The 18,687-nt window shown below is 47.1% G+C and overlaps 1 protein-coding gene across 1 annotated transcript in view; it reads right to left on the bottom strand.

Annotated features, from left to right (window-relative positions):
* Positions 1 to 3,643: 3,643 nt before the first annotated feature.
* ERICH6B (glutamate rich 6B) overlaps positions 3,644 to 18,687 on the bottom strand; it is a 65,988-nt gene continuing 50,944 nt past the window's right edge. The window contains exons 10-13 of the mRNA XM_054586596.1: positions 12,289 to 12,367; positions 11,974 to 12,126; positions 6,436 to 6,661; positions 3,644 to 3,931 (exon numbers count right to left, since the gene is read on the bottom strand). Coding sequence (XP_054442571.1) covers positions 3,644 to 3,931; positions 6,436 to 6,661; positions 11,974 to 12,126; positions 12,289 to 12,367 — 746 coding nt within the window. The remainder of the gene's footprint in view (positions 3,932 to 6,435; positions 6,662 to 11,973; positions 12,127 to 12,288; positions 12,368 to 18,687) is intronic.

The following is an 18,687-nucleotide window of genomic DNA, read 5'->3' as shown; positions in this document are numbered from 1 at the left end:
TTTTCCTGGCATCCCAGCAGAAAGCTCTTTGTGACCCAGCTCCTGTGACCTAGTGGCCACGTCCTGTGCACTGACCGGCCGGCTCCAGCTCCCTGGCACTCCAGTGAACGCCCCCACCAGCCAGCAGGCTGCCATCACCTCTGCCCAGCAAGGTGGGATCTTAGCGCTTTCGAGATCTTAGTTCTTTTCTTGGGTACATTCTGAAGAGAAGGGAAGAGACAGGGAGGGGAGGAGGGAAGGAAAACACTGCTTTTCATTGGCTGTTCTTGATTTTCTAGAGTTCTTTTTAGTTTCCTTTTAGCATTATCTTGCTGAATTTTGTTACATTTTGAAATGACTGGTGTGGTTTCTGGGTCCTGGGTGAATTAAAAAAACACGCTAGTAAATACCCATTAGTAAATACTCACAAGGGTGATTTCCTCCATAAAGGAAGGGGGTTGGGGGTTATGCAGCTAGAAAAAGATACTCTCCCACATCTTCAAATGCCATAACTTTTATGTCTGCCCTAGGTGCGCATTCTGTGTCTCTGCACAGACTCTTGCCCCCACTGTGGACTCCCAGCATGCCCCACCCCTCTTCGTTTCATTCTTTGGCTCTGGCTCAAAGGGTACCCTCTCAGAGAGGCTTTCTGTGACCCCTCCACTCTTTCCCAGGAGACTCTTCTTTACTTCTGCTGTGCTCCTTCACAAAGCAACACTCATTTTGCTGTTGGCTTGTGTCTCAGCCCCACTCTGTAATCCCCCTGTAGACAGGCAACCTGTTCTTTTCAGCATATGGTAGGTACAGAGTGTATATTTATTGCACAGCATAATTCATTACTGAATTAGTAATTCATTTCTGTAGGCACTGGACAAAACTTATTTGTCTTGGGGCATTCACGGATGAAGTTACCCATGTGTATAACTGAACAGATTAGTATTGATAAACAGGCCAATTTAGTTCCCTTTCATTTCTAGGAGAAGCACATTTTCCTGCCAAGTCACTGAATGGCAAGTCATTTTATGATAATGAGTGAGAGGATTTGTCCCCTCAGAAAAGTGAGGGCCTGGGAGGGGCTGGCGTGTGAAGTAGACAGGGTGTTAAGGGTTGAATTGTGTCCCCCAAATGTACATGTTGAAGTCCTAATCCCCAGTACCAGAGATTGTGACCTTATTTGGAATAGGGTTGTAGCAGATGGAATTACTAGTGAAGACGAGGCCGTACTGGTAGGGTACGGATCCCAGGTAGGGAGCCCCTGATCCATGATGACTGGTATCCATATAAAAAGTGAAAATTGGACATAGACACCCAGACACACAAGGAGAATTCCATATGAAGACTGGAGTTATGCTGCCACAAACCAACCACCAGAAGCTGGAAGAGGGGGACCATCCCTAGCACCTTAGACGGAAGCCCTTGATTTTGGACGTCTAGCTGCCAGACTGTGAGACAGTACATTTCTGTTGTTTAAGCTGCTCAGTGTGTGCTCCTTTTTGACAGCAGCCCAAACAAACTGATACGGAGGGTGGGATTTGGATTTGTATAGGTCCCGACCATCTGGTTGGCTCCTTGAATTATTTCCTTCACAGTCTGTGAGGTGGTTCACTCTTCTTAATGAAAACAGTCCCTGAGTCCTGTGTTATTCTGTCCAGGCTTTGATAACTGGCACAGAGCAGCAGTTACAAGAGAAGTTAGAAATTTCCCATCTATTAAATGTTGGCAACAAAACATTTTAAAACAGGGCTGACCAAACAAAATGCCTCTGTGAGGCTGTGTCCAACCTCTGTGTTAATGGAATCAGGTTTTCAGGCTTTGTGAAAGAAGGAAGACCAAGGAGAGGCATTGGCTGACAGTAGTAAGAGCCCACACCTATTAAGCACCATGCTGAGGGCTTTACCAATGCCATCTCCTTTAATCTTCACCATAACTCATCCTGTTACAGACAAGGAAACTCAGGCATGGCGGGGCTCACTACCTTGCCCAAGGTCCCACTGCTAGCGAACGGTAGTGCCAAGACTCCAACCCAGGGCTGCCTGATTCCAGGGCACACACACCTTTCAATCCCATAGCCTTCAGTGCTGGGAGAAGCATCCAGGCTGGCTCTGAGACAAGGCTGCCAGGTTGGAAGGATTTGTTTGTTGCCAAGTGCAACACAGGAGCTTTGTCTCTAGTGGCTGGTAAGGAAAGGGGCTTCTGTGATACTGAGCAGAGGTGCAGAGCTAATGAGGCACTCGTGCTGAGGTTGGCCTGTGCAAGGACACTTCTCCAGTGTTCATTTGTCCCATGTATTTTTAGTGACTTGGCAGGAAAAGGTGCTGTTCCTAGAAACAAAAATGAACTAAATTGAGCTGTAAGAGCCATTCTAATCTGTAGTTTTAACTGATGATACTACTCTCCAACAAGGTGGGAGAGTCAAATAGCGAAAGTGACTGTGTAATGCCTGGCTGGCCTCATGGCCTAGTCCCACCTCAGCTGCTCCACCTCTTGGTCTGGGGTGATGACCGAGCGTGGGAGGCAGGCAGCGCGAGGTCAGCAGGGGAGCAGGGCCACAAAGGTGGGATTGGGTGTTACTGTTCAGAGTGGGGGATGTGGCTACTTGCTAGAAGGGATTTCCTGTCTCGGTTTAGGCTGCAGTTGAGATCACCCTGGGAAATTTGCTGTGTCCCAGGGATTGAAAAGGTACATTGCCCAGCTCCTGAGCTCCCCTTTTCTAGAAACCACCACCCCTCCTCATGTTCAGGCACCAAGTAGGAGCTATGTTTACAAGACATAACCCCACCCTCCATTACCACCCTGCATTGTACCTGATCAGCCAGGCCAATAAGAGACCACTGGGGTGTTTTGAGAGAGATAAGGAGACAAAATCATATGAACTCAGTTACATAGAAAACATGTCTCCAGAACAAGATGAGAGTGTCACAGAAGTGGGAATGAAAGTCTCCTGGCTTCTGGAGGCTCTTCCACGTTCCAGTCCTTTCTGAGCCCCGTTGCATCTTCCATCCGGATTACACAGTTCCCATTTTGCTTTACCTATTTGAGTTGGTGGCTATTACCAGTGACCAGAAGTGTTCCAGCTGTTGGAGGGGGGTTACTGTGGGTCCTTTTGGGCTTCAGTTGCCTCCTGCTTTCCAGAACCTGCTGCAGGCTGATGTTGGTTTGCTGTCTGGGTTTCCCTCTGCCCTGGTTGGGGTGGGAGAGGAGGAGGTTGTGATGAGGTCAGGGTTAGTGAGAGCTACTATTTCTAGACCCATTTTACAGATGGCAAAAGTGAGGCATAAAGCTACTTGCCCAAGGTTCACAGAGCCAACACTCAGCAGGGCTATACTTTGAGACAGTCTATGTCCTGAGTCAACCCAAGTACAGGAAGGTCGTGAAAAGAACGTCTGCATTCCAGAGACTGGAACAAGCAAGCAGGGCAGGTGTGGGCATATATTGCCTACTGATACCATTTGCTTCTAATGCGGTTAGGTCGGGGCTGAATATTAAGTCTTTTCTGCCCCCCAGCCGTAGATTCTGTCAGAACCTCAAAAGACTTTCCTTTTTCAAATCAGGTTGCTGTGACAGGCCCCAAATGATAGAACAACTCTCAAAAGACGTGAACAAGGCTTTGGGGTTTTCCTTGGCAGCCCTGATAACCTCACCTCCCAGAGACATTCAGCAGGTGCTAGAGAAGCCCCGGGAGAGTGTGGCAACTGCCCGGGCCTGGGGTGTAAGATTTACCACTCAGACTCATGGCATCCGCCGGGTCCAGGGTCGGCAGGAAGGTTGTGACTTCAATATTTGGCAAGATCTTGGTGCCCTCTAAGAAGTTTTCCAAATCACAGATGGTCAGGAAATTCAGAATCCTACTCATTTTCCCCAGAAGGATCTGGATTTTCTGAGCCGTTGAACCGAATTCCACCTCCAGGGTTGCTTGCTTCTTCATTTCATTCAGCATCTCCGGGAGTATGAACTGTGGGAATTCATGGGGAGCTCGGTGAGGATGTACACCCCAACACCGTGCCCCCCCACCCCAGGATTAGGCGCCCCTGGTCAGGACTTACCTGAGTCTTACCTGGACACTTCACTCTTCAGGGCAAATCTGCACTCCCGGCCCTGCCACCAGCAACCTTTCTGGGGCTTCCCAAGCACCCCTACTGGGCCTGTGCCAGTGGCCGCACCTCAGCCTGAACCCAAACCAAAGGTTACCAGCTCCTGAGCCCTGGTGTGGCCTGTCTTCCAAAGGTTGTGCGCTCCTGGGATACCTGGCTTCTCCACAAGGATTTCCTACCATAGAGGCACTGCCACAGCCAGCAGACTGTCCGAAGCATCTGCAGATGTACCCACTTCCACTTGGGCTCCCTTGGAGTCCGGGTTGTGTGGGATGAGGCAACACCCCAGAAAGGCTACCTCTCCTCCAGCTCTGCCTTAGTTGGTAGCTACAGAAGGCGGAGCAAAGGTCTTGCAGTGGGGGAAATAATAAGGGATCTATTTCTATGATGTATCCAGTTTATGAAATGCTTTCACATAAAGCATCTATTGAAGCCTTACAAAAATGTTGTCATTTTATAAATGACAACAGGCTCAGAAACAGAGAGAGGCCTGTCTGTTGTCACACAGGGAGAGGAGGGGCTGGCATGTTCTCAGGGCATCGCTGCCTGGCCTGGGAAGGCCCTGCTGATGAGTTACATTTGTTTCATTTGGGGCCCACCCGCCACTGGCAGCAGACTGAGCATGTCAGTCATTCATCCCCCTTTTGGGCATCAATTTCCTTTGCTGATCCTACTCCTTCAGTGGAATCCCACTGTTTTTTGAAGCCCAGTGGCCCAGGTCCTTATGAACTCTCCACTCTAGCTGCCCCCTCTTAGCTTGTCACCACTGTGCAGGGGCAAATGGAAAACCTGGTGTAGATTGGAAGTATTCGTCGTCTCTTTCCTGGGTTCGCTACTCTGGGAGACTCAGGGTAGGTAAGAAGGTTGTGACTTCATTATTTAGCTTATAAATTAGCAGGCCTTCCCAGGCGAGGGAACGTAGGGTGACCAGCTGTCCGGATATGCTTGGCACTGTCCCTGATTTAGCTCTCACAGTCTCATGTCCTGGAAAACCTCTTAGTCCTGGGAAAACTGGGTTGGCAGGTCACACTACACCTCCCACATTCCCTCTTCGCATTTCAAAAAGTATTCATAGAACTTAATTTTGCCTCAGTCTGCTGTTTGGCTGTTTCTTCCATCAACCTGCTTCTCTCTCTGGCTCACTTCCTGAGAGACATGTCCATCTGTCTGTCTCCCAGGCAGTCCTGGTTTTGGGGGCTTTGATCGCCTCTCTGGTAGGTCTATAAACAGCCTTCTGTGGAATGGAGAAGGGGAGCTGGCACAGAAACAGGGTCTTAGTGGATCTCAATGGGTGGCTAAGAAGATAGTTGGGATGAGGGGTGTGTGGACACACAGGTTCAGATCCCAGCAGTTCCAGGCCTTCTGGGGTTTGCCTTATTCCCCTCCTTGAGTTTGGTTCTCAGGAAGGGTCTCTGTAGCCCACCTTCTTGCCCTGTAACAGTGACTACTCTAGGGTCTGGATTTGCCATTTGTAGTGGGTTGAATTGTGGGTCCCAAAAGACGTGCCCAAGTCTTAATACCCAGTTACCTGTGAACGTAACCATATTTGGGAATAGACTCTGCGGATATAATTAAAAATTTTGTATAAGGACTTAGGGTGGCCCCTAAACCCAATTTCCAGCGTCCTTATCAGAGAAAGGAGAAAGAGCTTTGATACAGAGAGTCACAGAGGAGACGGCTGTGTGAAGGCAGAGGCAGAGGTTGGACTGAGGCTGCCACTGGCCAAAGAATGCCTGGAGCCACCAGCAGCTGGGAGAGACAAGGAAGGGCTCTCCGTTAGAGCCTTGGAAAGGAGCATGGTCCTGCCGACACTTCGGCTTTAAATTTCTAGCCTCCAGAATTGTGAGAGAATAAATTTATGTTGTTTTAAGCCCCCAATTTGTGGTAATGTGTTACAGCAGCCTGAAGAAACTAACACTCTTTTGTGACATCTTGCCTGGCCTAGGCAGAGGGCCTTGAACTTCCAGGTGGTCATTTGTTTTGAGATGAGCATGTTTGAGGAGGGGAGAAGAAGACACCAACAGCCGGGTTTGAGATACAGATTTCCCCTTTGTTTCTGACCCTGCCATTTGACACGGCTGTAGTGAGTGTCAGGCAAGATAATGCCTGTCGGTATCTTTTTTTGGTCCGGGGGGGTGGGTGGATCTGGCTTACAGTTAAGCAACTTGAGGCTGTCAGTTTCCTCAGAGCAAACTGTCATGGTGTTGGGAAGTGAAATGAATGCCTCTGTGTGTGTTAAGCACCAGGTTAATGGAGGCGGCCTTCTTTTTCTATGGGTTGGAGTCATGCAGAATATGGCCCGGGGGCTCGAGCCAGCCGTGGCCTGTGTGCTGGTGGGCAGAGCTGTGGGGAGCTGAGATCTTACCTTATACTTGGTGCCCAGGTTTAAGCAAATGTGCTTTGTTTGGTGGATGAAGTGGAAGATGATCTTATCTTGGCTCCTGATTTGTACCTTGATGTACTGGTTGATATTTAAGGAGATAGGCTGGACAGGGGGCGCGTGGACGTGGAGGTTCAGATTCCACCAGTTCCAGGCCTTCTGGGCTTTGCCTTTGGCAAAGTGATAGCCCAGGTTTTGGCTCAGGCTCAACCTAGATCAAGAAGTCCCATCAGGTAGCCAGGGCACCTGGTCCTGGGACAGGGGTCACAGCCCCTCCTGTGGCAACGCAGGCCTGCTCCCTCCCTCTCCCTTTCTTGGTTCAACCTTTGCCCACAGACAGGCCACAGGCTCCCAAAGGTCTAGGCAGACGGAAGACATTCCGACCAGGAAGGCGAGCCCAAGACTAGGTGCAGCCCTTCAGCACCCCTCTCCCTGCCCCCCCCACCCATGTGGGACTTGTGCCCAGCCCCTCACTCCCACTCTCTCCTTTCAGTCCCAAAGGCCTGTGCTTATCACCTCCTCAGGGGTTTTGCCATATTGCATCCTCTTCCTGGAATGGACCTCCCACCCTGGTGACATGGCTGGCTCCTGCTTACCCTTCAGGTCTCAGCTCAAGTATCACCGCTCAGAGAGGCCCTGTCCTGACCAGCCCTTCTGGTTCTCTGCATCGCTCTCAGTCTTCTCCCCTTGTTAGTTTCCTCCATGTAATTTACTAACACATGCAGTTGATTCTTGTTATTTGTGGTATGTAGTTAGGGTATATAAAAGGCCTTGAACACTTAGTGAATACTGAACCCATTGTTCCTAGGAGTAATATATACATATTAGATATATATCTATATCTATATCACATAGATAATCTTAAATCCTAAAAGATTTATGGAAGATTCCACCTGGCTCGAGAGCTGAAGCTTCCTGCGCTACAGCGCCCTGCCTTCCTGTCTCCTCTCTTCGGGAGGCAGAGTCACCTCGTTCAGCTTCAGCTAGAAATGTGTGCATGAGATGACTCCAGTTTTTCATGCCCTACTCATGTTTGTGACTCTGTGTGAAATACACACATACACACTTCCCCCGGGAGCAAAGTGTTCAGTGTTCATGGAAACTTTATAGTCCAGAACTATCTTGAGTAATGAGAATCAACTGTCCTTGTTTATCGTCTGTTTTTCCTCACCAAAATGTAAATGTAAAATGTGGTCCTGGAGGGCAGGGGCCACACCCTTCTGGTTGCCCGATGAGTTCCCACTGCCCAGCACTGTGCCCAGCACCCACATAAATAAATAGGTGCTGGATGAATGAGGGGCGGATGACCTTCTCCCTCACGCAGCCCAGGCCCTCCTCATCTATGAGCCATCCTTTCTTGGCCTTTTAAACCCATCGTATGCCTCTGTCTCTGGCTTCTGCTTCTCGAATCCCGCCAGGGCCGTCCCTGGAATCTGTGCTATTGGGGGAGCAACTTCTCTCAAGGACTGAATGCAGGGGGAAGAGATTCTGAGACCTGGGTTAATCAGAAGGATGTAGCGTTTGGGGGAGCCTGGGTTACTCAGACTACCTGCCAGGGTCCCCTCTGGGCTGTCCAGGGCCCTTGTGGGTCGGCTTAGAGAGGGAGGCCAGCTAAGTGCAGCCTTGTTCGCCTCCAACAGGAGAACTCCTAGTCACTCCCAATCTTCGATTCTCCTGGTGCTTCCCATTGCTCATTGAAGTGCAGAGGTCCTAAATCCCTCACCATCAGGCCCCAGCCTGGCCAACCTCATTTCTCTTTACTTAGCCAAGAGGCTGTATACATGTGAAGAATTAAAAATGTGGGCGCTGGAGCCAGAATCTCCACATTCAAAGCCTGGATCTGTCACTTGCAAACTGTGTAATCTTGGGCCAGTTACTTAACTTCTTTATGCCTCAATTTCAACTGCCAAATGCAGATAATAATAGCACTTTACTCAGAGGGTTGTTGTGACAATTACTTGCTTATACATAGCAATAACTCAGTCAGCATTATAATGTCCTTATTATCTTTGATGGAGAGGGCAGAGAGGGGAGTTTTCTTTTGGCCCTTGAGGGAGCAGATCCTCAGCTTTAACCCTTTTGATGGCTCCTATCAGTTTTCTCACTAGGCTTTCCCTGCTCCCTGGGGTTAGAGGTCTGCCCCTGCCTGGGGACACCCAGCTCTGGGCTAAGGCTTCCTCAGGAAAATGGGGTCCAGAACACCCAGAGCCATCTGAATCTGGAGGTTCCTCTCAGGGGATATAAAGACCCCTCCAAAGGACCCTGACTTCAGGCAGCTCTGGAGCCCCTCGCTGGAGGACCCTGAAGCCTGGCGGGAGGCCCGGTCTGAGATTTCTCAAGTTCTGAGCCTGGAGGTTGGGGTTGATGCTGAGGTTTAGTTTCCACACACCCAGCAAACTACAAGTATGCCATCTACCTTTCCTGAGGAGACAGAAATGAAAAATGTCCCAAGAAATATTAAGTTCTTACAACACTGTGGCTCTAAATCCTGCCCAGGGCCTGCAGTGCAGTGCGGGGGGATCTTCCTCTGTCAGCGTCAGCACTGAGGGTGCAGAGATGGGGCTGGAGCCTGGGGCGCAGCTGAGGACGTTTCTAGCAGTGACTAGGGTCAGTGGACCCTGGCTGAGCAGGAGGGTCCTTGCCATACAATTGTTCTCCCCATGACCGTGGGACTGCAGTTTTAATGACGAATTTCCTTGGGGGCCTTTCCGCTATGGGATCACATTTTGCTCTGGTGCCTCTGCCCCTGTGGAGGGAAACAGCTTGGCCCATTCTGCCCCGTAGTATGACCTTTTGGGGGTGATAGGTGTGTGTGGGGGATATATAAGGACGGTCCTTCTCTCATCCAGGTCTCTGATGCCTGAAATGCCTGCTGCTTTGCTTTGGGTTAAGCCGCACTAGAGCATGACCCAGATAAGATGCAGTTGCTCTCGGAGGAGACAGGACACAAAGGTTGAGCACCTGTGTACAGCAGTGTGGAGAGACTGCTGAGAGGAGGCGAGCGGTGCACCAGGCCTGTGTGTAGAGCGGCCGGGACCTGCTGAGGGGAATAACGGGTGGGAGCTCTGCCCTTTCCCTACTGCCTGCTCCTCCAGCACCAAAAAGGAAGGGCAAGAAAAATGACAGTGATGCTAGTGTGTGTGTGTGGGGCGGAGAGGGAGCAAGGAAAGAAAGGCAGGGGCTGCCTATGGGTGGGCAGAGGAGCCAGGCCAGGTTGGGGAAGAGTGGAGGCCCCTTGTGATGTCCTGGGCCTTGGCCTTGGCCCCACTGGCAGGATGCTGGGCAGCCTTTTGCAGAGAGTCACAAGGCCCACTCTGAGCCTAAGTGATCAGCTTTCCCTGACAGCCTCCTGTTTTCTCTAGCGGACAGGGAGCTCAGTGTTAGAAGGGGTAGCAGCCAATTTATCCCCCCTTCTTGAGAAACCATAAATGGCAAAGTGGTTAGCAGTTTCAGAAAAACTTCAAGACAGGAAGACAGCAGGTCCCAAGGAGAGAGATGGGAGATGAGAAGTTTGAGGCTCATGGACTCTGAAATGGCTATGAGGCTATGCCTGGAAGCAAGGCTATTCTGGGGAAGAGAGACTGAACCACTGGTCACTGCTGTCCCTCAGGAGAGGACATTGGGTCAATTTCTTCATGAGGTTGAGGCTGTCCTGGAGTCCCAGCAACCGTCTGAGGTGTCAGCACAGTAGCCATCCACTCCTGACCTGAGGGGAGTCCTGGACGTGGCTCCTGCTGATTTTGAGGAGGAGATGGAAGTATTTCGTTCAGGGTCCCCATCTTTGCCTTACAGTCCTCCGGGCATCCACCAAGCCTGGCAGATGGGGGGCAGTGGTGGGCCATTGCAGCCAGCCCAAGCACCTTGGCTGCTTTCTGAAGCCTTGGAGGCCCAGTGGAGGGCATGCTGGCCTGGGTCCCACACCAGCTGACCTGGTGAAGACCTCCAGCCCCAAGCCAGCCTGACAGAATCAGAACCTGGAGGATGGGGGTTGGCCTTTTTCCAGCTCTGAGCACCATCCTTCCCCTTGGGTTTGGATGGCCTGAGATTCAGGGATAAGATGTGGTTTCTCTTATGAACCTTATTTCATAATTTAAAAAAATGCTTAATTTTAGCTGAGTCAAAATGCCATAAAACTTCTTGCCTGTAAAATATGGCTCATGGCAAATGACTTATTAGCTTTTCTGAGCCTCAGTTTTCTCATCAAGAAAATGATAGTAGACTTCCCCAAGGTCTCTTTTGGCCCTAAAAATGTGTCATTTAGGAGAAGAGACACACCCAAATGTAGTCAGATGCCATTCAGGATCATTAACTGAGTCTCTTGTCTCTACTAATTGGTGCTTCTTCTTCTTCTTCTTTTTAAAGGTTTTATTTATTTGTTTTAGAGAGGGAAAAGGGAGGGATAAAGGAAGGGAGAGAAATATCAATGTGTGGTTGCCTCTCAAGTGCTCCCCACTGGGGACCTGGCCTGCAACCCAGACACGTGCCCTGTCTGGGGGTCAAACCGATGAGCCTTTGGTTCGCAGGCCGGCACTCAGTCCCCTGAGCCACACCAGCCAGGGCTACTTGGTGCTTCTTGTATCCAGTATCTTTTTCTACCTTTCAGATATCAGTTTTTATACAAAGGGGCCTCTGGAGAAGGCAGACACCTCTGAGAACAAAGTAGTCAGGTAGGAAAAGGTGTTGAAAAAACCCATAGCAGAGAAAATATTCTTTGGTTTGCAGGTTGGTGCTCAATCCACTGAGCCATACAAGCCAGGGCTAGAGAAAATATTCTTAAAAACTGAGGGCTGGAGAGTAAAAATCCTTTTAAAAAAATAAATAAATAAAAAGAAAACAGTTTGGCTTTGACTATCAGTAAGAAAGAAAGTATACATTGATCCAAGATAACGTGCACTTCCCACTACAGGTCAACCTGGAATGCAAGGGGAACAGGGAATCCTGGAGACAGAGTATTTACCCCAGAGAGAGCGGGGAAAATTCTGAAGCGGCTGAATTACCTTAAATTGGTAAGATGAAGTTTTCCACCATTACCAGAAATGGGAACTTAAGAACTAAGTTTAGTTACAATGAAATATTTAGAAGTTACAGTTTTGAATACAATACATGCACCTCCAGAGCGCTCACCACACCCTCCTCTCTGAGGCCCCCAGAACAGAGGGGCCCTGTGTCTTTCTAGGATAATTCTCATGAGACGTAGAGCAGACAAAGCCAATGGAAGTGGCTGCACTGAGTCTGTCACTGCTATTTCACCATGGGGAAAGCAGCAGTGGGACAAGGACAGTGCACTGTCCTTGTCTGAGGCCAGGGACCTGTCTTACTGGTCCATCATGATATCCATCTCCCCATTTCAATATGTGAGTCAGATGATTAAATTCACAAACAAATGAGGGGGGGCAGAGAGAGAGAGAGAGAGAGAGAGAGAGAGAGAGAGAGAATGAGAATGAATGAGAAAATGAGAATCGAGCCTGAACCATACTGCTTCCCCACGGTAAAAAGTGTTTGGGACTCATTGTTCAAGCTTACCAGATTTCTCTGTTTTCATCATAGAAGGTGGCATGGCCAGAGCTGTTGATAAGGGCCCGAATACACGTTTCTTCACTGTCTTCCAGAATGATATATGTGAACTTGCTCTCTTTCGTACTGAGGATGAGCATAGCCAGGTTTCCTGATGGATAACTGGAAGACGGTTAAGGCACAAGCACTCCTTTGGGATCCTTTTGAAAAAGCACAGCCCTACTGAGGGTACAGGCTTTAGTAGAACCCATGCCCCAGCCCCGAATCACAGAATTTTTAGGTGCCTTATGTGTTAATATAAGTGTCCTGTGCTCCAGTGGATACTGTATCTGGCCTGATCCATCGGGAAAGAGAATTTGGAAGATACTCTCAATGGGGTAGAGAATTAATTTTACATCATCATCTGGAGGCACCTGGGAAGAAAAGACATGCCTGTGAAAAGTGTGCAGGGGATGATTGTCCTAATTTAGAGCATGGGGTTGTCACTAGTGCCTGGGACCTATCTACTTACTTTGGATGCCCATCTCACCTATCACCACCCCACCCGTCATTACCTCCAACCTGTTAGGGAATCGGTACAAGAAACCCACAGGGCCTTACTTTACTTGTCCATGTGACGAGGAAACTGAAATGGATCATTCTCTGTGTGTGTGTGCATGTGCGCATGCAAATTTCAAACTACCATTTTAATCACTCTAGTGGTTATTGGTTGTATTTGCTTCCTAGTCCTTCTACAACAAAGTGCTACAAACTGGGAAGTTTAAAAATACAGGACTTTATTCTCCCATAGTTGTGGAGGCCAGGAGTCCAAAATAAAGGGGTCAGCAAGGTTGAGGGAGAATAAAGGCTCTGAGGGAGAATTTCTCCTAGCCTCTCTCCTAGTCTCTGGCGACGGCTGGAGATCCTTCTTTTCCTTGACTTGCACGCATCCTTTCCAATCTCTGCCTCCATCTTCATGTGGCCTTCTCCTTATGTGTCTCTGTGTATTCAGGTGGCTGTTTTCTTGTAAGGACACCTGTAATATTGGATTAGGGGCCTACCCTACTCTGGTATGACCTCATTTTAAGAAATTACATCCTCAGAGACCAATTTTCCAAATAAGGTGATAATCCAAGGCACTGGGGGTTAGGATTTAAACAAATCTTTTTTAGAAGAATTATCAGGGTTTTTATTGTTTCTTGAATTGGTTTGAGTGAATAATGTATTTCTTGGAAATTGCTCATTTTATGTAAATGTTCAAATGTATTATTATAAACATTTTAAATATTATGTTTTAAAAAACTACTGCTGAACAGCAAAAAGACTTCTGGTCAAGATAGAGGCATAGGTAGACACACTTTGCCTCTTTGTACAACCAAAATAAGGACAACAACAGATTTAAAAATAAAAAATAACCAGAAGTGCCAGAAAATCAAACTGTATGGCAGTCCAACAACCAAGAAGATAAAGAAGAAACATTCATCCAGACCTGTAGGAGGAGCATAGACAGACAGCTGTGGCAGAGAGGATGCACAGCAAGGTGGCAGCTGGCAGACTGGGTGGTCCCACATTGTCATGTGGATAAACTGGGAGGAACAGCTGAGGCAAGGGACAGACCGCGCACCCCAGGGTTCCAGTGCAGGAAAAGAAAGCCTCAAAATCTCTGGAGGTAAAAATCTGTCGGGGTTGCAGCATCAGGAGAAACTCCCAGCCTCATAGGAGAGTCTATTGGAAAGACCCGTGGGATCCTGCAATGCACACCAAACCACCCACCCAGGAATCAGCACTAGAAGGGTCCAATTTGCTTGTGGGTAGTGGGAGAAGTGACTGAAAGCCTGCTAAAGGCCGAGCAAGAGGCATTGTTCACTCTTGGACCCCTCCCTGACAAACAACATGTGTCCTGAGTTGCCCCACTCTGGCGAATACCTAAGGCTCTACCCCTTCCAATGTAACAGGTGCACTGAGACAAAGAAATATGGCTCAAACAAAAGAACAGATCAAAGCTCCAAAAATAGAACTAAGTGATGAATAGATAGCCAACCTGTCAGATACTCAGTTCAAAGCACTGGTAATCTGGATGCTCACTGAATTGGTTGAGTATGGTCACAAAATGGAGGGAAAAGGAAAGGCTATGCAAAGTGAAATAAAGAAAAATATACAGGGAACCAACAGTGAAACGAAGGAAACTGGGACTCAAATCAACAATTGGGAGGAGAAGGAAGAGAGAAACATTCAACCAGAACAGAATGAAGAAACAATAATTCTAAAAATGAGAAGAGGCTTAGGAACCTCTGGGACAACTTTAAACGTTCCAACATCCAAATCACAGGGTGCCAGAAGGAGAAGAAGAAGAGCAAGAAATTGAAAATTTATTTGAAAAAATAATGAAGGAGAACTTCCCCAGTCTGGCAAAGGAAATAGGTTTCCAGGAGATCCAGGAAGCTCAGAGAGTCCCAAAGAAGTTGGACTCCCAAAGGAAGTACACATCAATGCACATCATAATTATGTTACCCAAAATTAAAGATAAGGAGAGAATCCTAAAAGTAGCAAGAGAAAAGGAGACAGTTACCTACAAAGGAGTTCCCATACGACTATCAGCTGATTTCTCAAAAGAAACTTTGCAGGCAAGAAGGGGCTGGCAAGAAGTTTTCAAAGTCATGAAAGACAAGGACCTACATCCAAGATTACTCTATCCAGCAAAACTATCATTTAGAATGGAAGGGCAGATAAAGTGCTTCCCAGATAAGGTCAAGTTAAAGGGGTTCATCATCCCCAAACCCTTATTATATGAAATGTTAAGGGACTTATCTAAGAAAAAGAAGAGGATCAAAAACTATGAACAATAAAATGACAACAAACTCACAACTATCAACAACGGAACCTAAAAAAACAAAAACAAACTAAGCAAACAACTAGAACAGGAACAGAATCATAGAAATGGAGATCAAAGGGGTGGAGGAGGGGTAAGAATGGGGGAAAAGGTACAGGGAATAATCTTCATAAATAGTAGGTACAAAATAGGCAGGGGGAGGTTAAGAACAATATAGGAAATGGAGAAGCCAAAGAACTTATATGTATGGCCCATGGGCATGCTAAAATAAATAACAAAATAAATAATAAACCTCTACTGCTTCTGTAGCTATGTCTTTCTTCATTCTTTATATTATTCATACCTTCTCTCTTTTTTTTTCCCCTGAGTCAGCCTTGCCTGAAGATTTGCCCATTTTACTGGCCTTTTCAGAGGATCCGTTTTGGTTTGTTTATTCTATTATTTGTTTGGTTTCTGTTGCATCGATTTCTGCTCTTATCTTTATCATTTATATACTTCTAGTTTCTGTGGGTTTTCTATTTTACAGTAGTTTATTTTTCTAATTCCTCAAATTGAATGTTGAGCTCATTGATTTTTATTTTTCTTCTTCTTGGTCTTCCTCCACCTTCTCCTCTTTCTTCTTTAATGTAAACATTTAAAGCTATAACAGTATTTCTCTCAAAACACTGTTTTAGCTGCTTTCCATGAGTGTAGATATTTACCTTTCATTACATTCTAAGTAGTTTCTGGTTTCCCATATGATTTCTTCTTTGACACACACGTTATTTACAAGCATGTTTTTAAAGTTACAACATACCAGTTGCTTTTGTTTCTGTTATTATTATTACTAATTAAAATGCATTGGGGTAAGAGACAGTCTATTATCAGCCTTCAGTGTTTGCTGAGATTCATTTTGTGGCTTAGTGTGTGATCAATTGGTGTAGCTATTTCAAGTGCGCTTGAAAAAGATGCACGTCCTCCAATTGTCTCATGTTCCCATCCTGTGTAAAACCCAAGCTCCTGTGTTATCAGGACAAACTGTTTGCCTCCTCCTACCCCTCCGTTTCCCATCAGATACCACCACCTCACCCACATTCATTCACACTCTCACTCTGCTGCCTTTTTTAGTGTCGGTTTCTGGTATTATTTTCTTTACTGTCTTACACATGCTGCTCTGCAAATGTAAAAAGGAACATATTTTACATTTCATCTAAATTTCCTAGATGTTTAGAGATGGCTTTTTAGATCATATAGGATTCCACATTACTTTAACTGGAAGTCAGAGTAGTGATTTTCAAACTATCGTTTTAAACAGTTGAAGAGTCCTTTGTTCAAGAAAGCTTGCAGCAGGGTGCCAACACCCAAGACAATAAAAGGAAGAAATGCAGCTGTCTGAGGAGTCGCTGTGGCTTTCTCTCTAGGTCATGGCCTTTTCTTTTTTTTATTTATTGATTTTTCTTTTTCTTTTTTTAGAGTGAGAGAGTAAGGGAGGGAGGTGGCGGGGAGAGAGAGAAACACGATTTGTTGTTCCACTATTTTATACATTTGATTCTTGTGTGCGCCGTGACCAGAGATCGAACGCGCAACCTTGGCTATCAGGACGACATTCTAACCAACTGAATTACCCTGCCAGGGTGGGCACAGCCTTTAAATGTCCAGGAACCTGGCATCTGGATGAAAACCGCTATGGGATGTGAGAAGATCCTGTAGCTGACCCTATCCCCATACCTAGCACTGCACTGAACACCATACTGCCACAACACAGTGACCCTACAAAATAGGCACTATCATTGTCCCCATTTAACAAAGGCTGAAGGGTGTACACAGAGTTACCAGTGAGAGGAGAGCTAGACTCCTGCAATCCGCCCCCTCCCCAACCTGCAGGCTTGTCAGTGGAAACCTGCTGCCTCGCACTGTTAAGCTCCCAGCCACCTCACACATTTAGTTTACAAATCACTGCTCTTCTTTTTTTAACCTAAAAAAAGTGCCTTGTAAGAGCGTCTGTGGTTGGTTTGTTCCTGATGGCCAGTTAAAATCTTCTAGACATTGCTCTTGGAAGAGGATATTTGTATTTTCAGTCTTATTTTCAAAAGCCTCCTGAAAGTGAGACTTTCTCAAGAGGTTTTGCTTGTCAAATTCACTTGTCATGTAATGACATTTTCCTACTGATGTGGACCCCATGGGTAAAGCAAAATCTCTGACACAGAGGTGAAGTCATTACGTGTTTCTCTCACTGGGGAATGACAGTCATGTGCCACATAATGACAGTCTCACATTCTGTGAAATGGCATCTTTGGGTCATTGTGGAAACACCTCAGAGTGCATGTACACAACCCTGGAGGGTACAACCCACTGCTATGCTGTATGTGCTGTGCTTTTATATGACTGGCAGTGCAATAGGTATGTTCACACCAGCATCACCACACACATATGGCATATGTGTGTCCATGATGTCTAATAAATGGCATATCTAAAAGCCTAAATCTCATTACCATTTTCTTGGGAACAGAATAAGAGGTTAAGATCTAAGAGCTAAGAGAGAAGGGGCTATATGTTTCACCCTTCCTTCAGTTCTACTAGGGAAAATACAGTGCCTCACTGGCAGGACCCTGCACTGTGAGACAGCTGCTGTCTGTCCGTGAGCTTGCTCTGCTGCTGTCAGTCCATGAACCCTCCCTGACTGCCACGGAGCTGCTGGCTCCTGGGCTGGCTGGGTTGGATGCTGACTGAACACCAGTGTACACTTAGAAGCAGTGATCCACCTGACTTAGCAGACTACTTGAAAGTTATTGCCTATTTGTAAAAACAAAAAAGAACCAAACGTCCCACTCCTCATGGATGGTTTGGGTAGTCTGATGTGAATGGTGGGTTAGGAAGGATCTTCTGCTTAGAGATCTTGGTGAGAAACTTCTTCTTGTCTGCAGGAAGAACGCTGAAGATTAGTGGGGGGGCGGGGCAGAGGCTGCAGGAGCAACAGCTTTGAGGTGGGACAGGGCAGGGAGTTCACTAGCCTGGTTGGAGAAAGAAACCAAGGAAGTTTTCATTAATTGATTGGAGCTTAGGCCAGGGAGATAAGGAAACTGAAGGCCTTCTCTTAGGCTTCCAAAGCCCTCTCTATTCATTGTCTGTTACAACCTGAAGGGTCCCCTGCTCCCCCTTAATTCCTCTGTCTGTAAGAGTTCTGACTGGTCTCACTGTCTGTGAGAGTTCCATGTGCAGGCCCAAGAAATGAAGGGATACTGAACTTTCCATTCCTACTCTCAAGGCCAGAAGGGTCCACACCTTGGCTGACCGTGTCAGTTTCTAGCTTTTACATTTTTGCCACAAGTGAGACCACCCTCATCACTTTAAGATGTTGATTGCTTTTCCTCTTAGTGCAAACTGTTCTCATTTTTTTTCTGGACACACAGCAGCAGTACATTTCCCAGCCCTCTTGCATCTAGGTGGGGCCATGAGACTCATTTTGGCTTACGGAATTTAAGCCTGGATCTTGGCTTCACTTCCTGTCCCTGCAACTGGGCAGGAAGAGCTCCAAGAGGGTGCAGACCTATGATCAAAGGGCCCAGATCCCTCAGAGCCAGCCTCGAGGAGAGCCACCCAGAGAGCTGCAAGACTCAAATCAAACGTGACATGAGCAAGAAACTCGTATCTGGTTGTTAAGCCACTTTGCTCTGAGAATCCTGTGTTTCAGCAGCTAATGAGCGGTGCCTTGACTAGCACAGGTCTGTGTCCTGAGACAGTCATGTGTGTTTTCCTGAGTCTCACTTCAACTGTTAAGTGAGGATAATAATACCACACTTATGGCACAGGAGTTGTTGGGAAAAGGTATATTTACATTATATGTGGAAGTGCTTTACAACCTACATGGTGTTACAAAATGTTAGTTTCCATTAGTCTCCTTGTGTTTTCCAATCTAATAAATGATAACATACCAT

Source organism: Pteronotus mesoamericanus, unplaced genomic scaffold (assembly GCF_021234165.1).
Source record: "Pteronotus mesoamericanus isolate MK-2021 breed Mesoamerican mustached bat unplaced genomic scaffold, CSHL_Meso_final contig_94, whole genome shotgun sequence".
Lineage (NCBI taxonomy): Eukaryota > Metazoa > Chordata > Mammalia > Chiroptera > Mormoopidae > Pteronotus > Pteronotus mesoamericanus.
The sequence above is the reverse complement of the archived record's forward strand: the minus strand, read 5'-3'. Positions and strand labels throughout refer to the sequence as shown.